This window comes from Lutjanus erythropterus, chromosome 13, assembly GCF_056507025.1.
Source record: "Lutjanus erythropterus isolate fLutEry1 chromosome 13, fLutEry1.hap2, whole genome shotgun sequence".
Taxonomy (NCBI): Eukaryota; Metazoa; Chordata; class Actinopteri; order Lutjaniformes; family Lutjanidae; genus Lutjanus; species Lutjanus erythropterus.
Genome location: NC_139329.1, coordinates 40,156,314 through 40,163,813, shown reverse-complemented (window position 1 = coordinate 40,163,813; position 7,500 = coordinate 40,156,314). Strand labels below are relative to the sequence as shown.

The window sequence follows — 7,500 nt, the reverse complement described above, 5'->3', positions numbered from 1 at the left end:
GTTCATGTTCTGTCAGAGAGACGCTTCGCTGTAACTCACAGACCTCAGTGACTAATTTAACACCTCACACACCTTTATAACTATTATCATTGCTCTCATTATTATTATTATTTTTTATTTTTATTATTATTGTTGTTGTTGGACTTTACAGGGTTTGTTCAGGCCCTGAAAATGTTTTAAGAGGTCTAAAATCCAATAATCTGAATTTGAGAGTTTAAAATATCTTAAATATGATTGTGACGGGTCTTAAATATGTCTTAACGTTACTTTTATAAAGCTGCAAAATGTTAAATGTGTTTTCATGTACAGTGTGTATTTATCAGTGATGTAACAACAACAACAACAACCATTTTACATTTAATAAACAAAACATTACATACATGAAACAAAAAACATGAAACAAACATAAAACATGAAACAAACAGAAAACAAACATAAAAAACATGAAACATAAACATATATAAAACTTTACATTTAATAAACAAAAACAAAATATATTTCTACCCTCAGTAAAAGTTTTATTTCCATAGCAACATGTTCCACGTTCTCTGACAGCGTTATATACACTCTTAAAAATAAAGCTAGTAACCAGAACCATGGAGGGTTCTTCAGGTGTCCCCATAGGAAAACCATTTTTGGTTCTTGTTGCAACTTTTTATAAAAGTTCACTTGGAACCCTTTCAATGAGTTCTACCTAGAACCCAACACAAAAGGTTATATCTAGAACCATCTGTGAAAGGTTTCAGCTAGAACCCCTGTGAGAGGTTCTACAGAGAACCCATTTATGGTGCAATGGTTCCACCTCTCTAGAGGTTCTATCCAGAACCTTTCTACCTTTCAAAGGGTGCGAACAAGAATACAGCCGGGGGTCCTACCGAGAACCTTTTTATATTATGGTACAAAGAACCCTTGAAAGATGTTTTTCTTCTAAAAAATGTTCCGTAGATGAAAAGGGTTCTTAATGGAACCCTCAGTCTTACAAAGAACCCCTGACAAACCTTTATTCCAAAAAGTGTTCTTCAGAAGACAAATAGGTCTGGGTAGAACCACAGCCTTTCAGGAAGAACCCTTTTGATCAGTTGTTGTTATTCCTGGTGGATATAATGATTTAGTAGGTGAAGATGATGATTGATCTTTAACTCAGCAGTGATCAATATGAGCTGAATGGAAACAAACTGATGAGTGTTTGATCTTCATGCTGAGAGCAGCTGATGTCACGCTGGATGAGACACAAAGAACCCATTCATAACCCCGCCCACCAATCAGAACGCTGTGTGACTGTGGATCAGAGTGACAGGGACAGGTGTGTGCAGGTAAAAACAACAGCTAGGTTAGATATCGTAGTTTGGCCTCACACTAGAGTCAGAATCCAAAATAAACGTCCACAGAAACCAGAGAACAACGAGAATCATCCTTCAGTATCAGTGTTCCACTGACGGTTCTGTAGAACAGATCATTCAGCAAACTGATAAAATCACTGGAAACCAAAACCACAACAGATTACTAACCCTGTCACTTATGGTCTGATGTTCACTGTGCTACACATCTGACAGACTGGTCACCATAGCAACGGTCTGTTCTCTATAGCAACAGCCTGTTCTCTATAGCAACGGTCTGTACCCCATAGCAACGATCTGTTCTCTATAGCAACGGTCTGTTCACCATAGCAACGGTCTGTTCTCTATAGCAACGGTCTGCTCTTTATACCAACGGTCTGTTCTCCATAGCAATGATCTGTTCTCCATAGCAACGATCTGTTCTCTATAGCAACGGTCTGTTCTCTATAGCAACGGTCTGCTCTTTATACCAATGGTCTGTTCTCCATAGCAACAATCTGTTCTCTATAGCATTGTTCTGTTCTCCATAGCAACAGTCTGTTCTCCATAGCAACAGTCTGTTCTCCATAGCAACAGTCTGTTCTCCATAGTAACGGTCTGTTCTTCACAGGGCGTTGACGATGAGGTCTGTGCAGGTTCAGTGGTTCTCCCTGTTGGCCATTTTGAAGTTTTCACTTCCAAAGATATTTTAGTGTTCGTCCCCTGACGGAGGGTCAGTCTGTTTTTATACTTCGCTCAGCAGCTGCTAACGGGGGGGGGGGTTAACTGACCTCCAAACAGACACACAAGAGCAGCTTTTACTCACAGTGTGACAACAACAATCTGTGTTCTTCAGGTTCTCTGATGTGAATATTTCCTGGAGTTCCTCATGTTCTTTGTCAGTAAACTGATCTGAACTTTGGGAAACTCTCAGAGATTTTTCTGCAAGAAAAAGTCAACTTTATTAAAAAACATGGTAACATATTGTAACATGCAGATTCATAACCCCTGTATCGTTACATGTATCATAGATTCTCTCCATTACACCACAGCTCACAGTCAGTTATAACCTCTTATAAACTGATTTCCTCCAATTAGACTTTTGTTCACTTTTGTTCCCAAGATGGCGGCTCTGTGTGCAGTTCTTCTTCTTCTCTGTCTAATGAGAGAGTTCGACCAGCTGAGGTCACAGCAGAGCAGGAGGCCGTCATCAATCCTCCTCCTCCTCCTCCTGCTGCTGCACACATTAATATCAGCTCAGAGTGTGTGTGTGTGTGTGTGTGTGTGTGTGTGTGTGTGTGTGTGTGTGTGTGTGTGTGTGCGCTGTACCTGCTGTACAGTCACACCTGCTGAGGGAAGCTGTTTGAGTTCACTCCAGAGAAACAGCTGTTCCTGCTGCTGCATGGCCTCATGGGAGCTGAAGTGTGCAGTCAGCAGGTTGAGATAAACACACACACACAGACACACACACACACACACACACACACACACACACACACGGTGGTATTCTGGGGAACAACAACACAGTCAGTCCTTTGAGCAGCTGTTTACCCTGCAGTGATGTCGCCCTCTGGTGGTCAGAGTGTTTTACCCTCCAGTCATCTTTGTCATGTTTCTGTCTGTTTGGTGATAAATGTTACAGCTGCTGATGTTTGACATTTAAACTCCAGAAAATGTCAGAAAATGGTGAAAAATGTTGATCAAAGTCCAAGATGGCGTCCTCAATTCTGAATTCTGATCTCTTTTTTTAATTAAAACGGGACTCAGAATGATTAATCGATTGTTGTTTGGTGTGAGCTCCCCGTCACGTGTTCTGAATTGTCTAACCCTGACCCGTCTGTCTCTGTGTGTCCCATCAGGCAGTGCGGTCTGGTCCCAGCCTGGAGGACGTTAGGCTGCAGTAGTGTCTCTCTGTGTGCGTCTCTGTGGACATGAAGCTGTCCTGCTCTCTGTACGGCTCTCTGTGGTCCCTCCTGCTGCTGGGAGCCGCGTCTGTGCTGCTGCTGGTCCACCTGCAGGACCTCAGTGAGACGCTGCAGCATCACAGCCCAGGTCAGTGATGTCACCGCGGTCACCTGACCTCAGATCAGATTCCACTTCCGCTGCAGCTTCTCTTCTTCTGCTCTTCCACTGACTGCTGCGAGGCGAGTGTCATGTGACCAACAGAGACTGCTGAGGGTGTCAGGAGGCTAGCGTTTGGTAGCCATGTTAGTTTGTTTACATGTACTTTTCCCCCAAAGCTTTATTAAACAATAGATTTACAAATAAAAGTTAACCATGGTATTAAAAAACTGGCCATATGTCACAATCGGGCTGCACCTCATAATTATTTTCATTGTTGATTAATCTGTCGATGATTTTCTCCATTAATCGATTCGTTGTTTGGTCCATAAAATGTCAGAAACGTTGAGAAACTGATCCTGTAATAATCTTAATTTAAAAATAGGTCCAAACATGTGACAACAGGTGGAGCGCACAGTTTTAGTTTAGTTGTAGTTCACTGTAATAATCCTGATCAGACACAGACTGAAGTCATCATCAGGTAGAAAACATGTTAGCATGTTAATGCTAACTCAGCTACTCCTGCTGGTCATGTGACCCTTGACCTGCAGATGCTAGCAGTCCTCCTCATCCTCTTTCTTCCTTGTTTTCTTTTCCTCTTTTGCTGTGTTGCTGCCTGTTAGATCACATGACAGTGATGTCACAGCCCTGTGGCATCACACTGGTGCTGCCGGTGTGTGTGTGTGTGTGTGTGTGTGTGTGTGTGTGTGTGTGTGTGTGTGTGTGTGTGTGTGTGTGTGTGTGTGTGTGTGTGTGTGTGTGTGTGTGTGTGTGTGTGTGTGTGTGAGCTGCAGAGGGTTGTTTAAATGTAAGAAATTTAAGTTATTAATGGGTCAGAGCCATGAACCACCCGGCTGGGACGCTCCAGGGTCCAAATCAAACACACCCTCAGTGTCGTGTGAGCAGAATGTTTCTGGATCTGTTCTGATGATGATGATGAAGGTGGAACATTGTTTATTTGTTGCTACCCCTCACCTGTTCTCTGATTGGTCTGTTTGTTTTAATGTTGCGTTCAGGTGCTCCTCTGATGGTCTAAGGTTGTTCCTTCAGACTGTGGTGTGTTCAGGAGCTTTAAGTGTTGTAGTGGAGACAACATGGAGGCTACAGACGGTGTGCAGGGATGTTGTTGTTGTTGTTGTTGTTGTTGTGTCTATCTGGGTGGTGATTGGCTGAGACGAGCGTCCTGATGGAGCCGTTTTATGGCTGATATTTCCAGAAGGATTAAAACATCCTCAGGATGAATCAGCCTGAAGTTTGTTGTTTGTTTGTTTTCTCTTCTTCTTCTGTGGTCACATTTCACGCTGACACCTTCAGTCCACTCACAACTTTAATGTGTTCAGTCTTTATGTTCTGAAAATTAAAAAAACAGTCAGTGATTCAGGATCTGAGAACAGAGAACAGACCAGAGAACAAGTCAAAGAACGGACCTGAGAACAGAAAAGAGAAGAGAACCGATATGAGAACAAGTCAAGGAACAGGTCAGAGAACAGAGGGCAAACCAGAGAACAGACCAGAGATGAGAACAGAGAAAAAATATCAGTGTAGCAATAATTTTTCCACGGATCGATTAGTTGTTATAGATCGATAGAGATAAAGATCTTCAGAGAGATGAATTTAATAATCGATTAATTGTTGCAGCTCTGGTCAAGATAATATAGTGTGATGTGAACATGGAAGTAAAAATGATATTTTATACACAAATGAAGTCTTATTACGATTTATTGATGACGTCTGTTGTGGATCAGGTGGTTTGTTTGTTGGGAACCCTGGGTTGAGGTCAGTCGGCCCTGAGTCGTGTCTTGCAGGCCTCCTCTCGAGCAGCCTGAGGGTGAAACTCAGGGTGAAGGTCTGCAGAGCTCTCTGTGCCGCTCGTTAAGCTTATTGATCATCAGTAATGACTGGAGAGACTCAGAGGAGTCAATCAACATGTTGATCAGCTCAGACCGTTTTAATTCTTCAGTACTGGAGCCCCTCCCTTCAGGTACAGCCAACAGATCCTCTGATATCTCACTGCATCTAAAAGATGGAGAATAAAAATGACGGATGATGATTTTATGATTTTATTCTCAAAATTAGAAAAATCCTGTCACGATCTTGTCAATTAAAAATCAGGTAAAAAAAGGTCAATCGGTAACAATAATTTTCCCAATACTTGATTATTTGTTTGGTCCATAAAATGTCAAAACAAACACAGACACAGGTCCGTTCTTTAATCCCTGAAGAGCAGCAGCTTCTGTCGTCCTTCAGCGACATGAAAATGTCCCAAAATAATGACAGAAGATCATCTTCAGACTGCAGAAAAGAAAAACCTGAGCAGAAAACTGCAGAGAGACGAACACTGACCACTGCAAAGACGTTTTACTTATCTGTAATAATTAAAATCACATGCTGGAGATTTCTTTCTTTCTTTATTTGCAGGTTTCAGATGCACAGTGGGTCAGTCAGGGGAGGTGGACTGTCTGAGTCTGGGGGTCTTATGTGGTCTTGATGTATGTGGACTGTGGTTGGCTCTCATTATTTGATCATCTGTTTAAGGCTGTAGGATATTTGAGTTTCTGTCATGTTATAAACTGTTAATAATCTAGTTTCTTCTCTGGTGTATCAGAGTTTGTTTCTGTCGGTATCAGAATCTCTCACATGATAAAAACATCTTTCTCTGGATGTTTAAACAGCGGCAGCAGATTATTTCACTCTGTTTGGATCCTTTATTGATTCTTTTAGAATATATCAACTTTCACATTGATTAAAATATGATGTTCTCGTCCCAACAGAAGCTAAAATTAGAGACGTCTCCTCGGTCATTGATCTGACACTCTTCACCTCAGTCTTCAGCTGCCTGTTTTCATTCATAAACAATCACATATCACTAAAACCTGATTGATCAGCAGGCCATTGATCCCTGGAGTGGAAGAAGTGCTCAGTCAGATTATAGATATCTGTAATAATTTACAGATGATTGTTCTTCTTTAATTAAACCACCGGCTGTGTTGAAGCTGTGAAACTGAATCTCTCGTCTCTTCTGTCTGATCGTCTAATAAAACTAAAGTGGCACTTTGGTTCCTTCTGTTCAACACTGAGAACACAGATGATCCACCAGCAGCTGTGTACGCCACAACAATACACAGTAATACACAGAAATACACAGAAATACACAGAAATACACTGTATTACACAGTAATTACACAGTAATACACAGTAATACACAGTAATACACAACACTCTGCACTGCTGGCGCTCAGTGTGAACCTCTGAGTACCTTTTGATTGGATTTGATTGGATTATGATTCAGAGGCTGTGATTGGTTGATAAAACGATTCTCGATGCTTCAGAATCTTCAGCTGTGAGTCCGGAGATCCTGATTGGACTGAATTTATGATGTATGTGGAATCTTTGTAGATGAATGTTTTGTTAAGTTCAGAGCAGATCAGGACGTCTTCACTGGAGGAACTGGAATAACCTGTCATCACTTCCTGTTGGGGGGCAGTGAGTTAAACTGGAAATCCAACCTGTTTTATGTCATTTTATTTCTAGTTTAAATGAAACTGATTGAAATGAATCTTCACAGGTAAATATGTTCATACAGTAAAGGCAGCAGCTTCAGTTTAAAACAGAGAAGCAGCAGTGAGTCTGCTGCACCGCGGCGACACCGCGGCGACACCGAGACGAGACGAGCACATTAAATTATCTGGCCTCCCTCCGCCTGCTGCAGATTCAATTTCCTCCCCTAAATGACTTAAAGCAGTTTGAAAGTTTGTCTGCGGCGCGAGTGTGACATGTGTGATGTTCAGCCTATTTCAGTCCAAACAGAAACATGTCACAGCACGCCGCCGCCTCATTTCAACACAGCACTTTAATTAATGGTCTCTGGAGGGGGTCACACACACACACACACACACACACACACACACACACACACACACACACACACACACACACACACACACACACACACAGGGCCAGTTCATGACAGGATAAATAACCACACTGACATGAACATCATTCTGTTTTGGATCAAAGTTTAAAACTTCGTGTTGTTGAATCTTATCTGTACATTTTCTCATCGTGTCCCTGAACGCCTCTCAGAGTTAGAAACACAAACAAACTGAAGAACAGATGTGTAGAA

General features: G+C 41.9%; 1 protein-coding gene across 1 annotated transcript in view; it reads left to right on the top strand.

The window, feature by feature from the left end:
* LOC146317181 (carbohydrate sulfotransferase 8) overlaps positions 1-7,500 on the top strand; it is a 34,405-nt gene that overhangs the window by 9,331 nt on the left and 17,574 nt on the right. The window contains exon 2 of the mRNA XM_084734492.1: positions 3,176-3,368. Within this exon, the coding sequence (XP_084590618.1) occupies positions 3,248-3,368 (121 nt within the window). The 5' untranslated portion in view covers positions 3,176-3,247. The remainder of the gene's footprint in view (positions 1-3,175; positions 3,369-7,500) is intronic.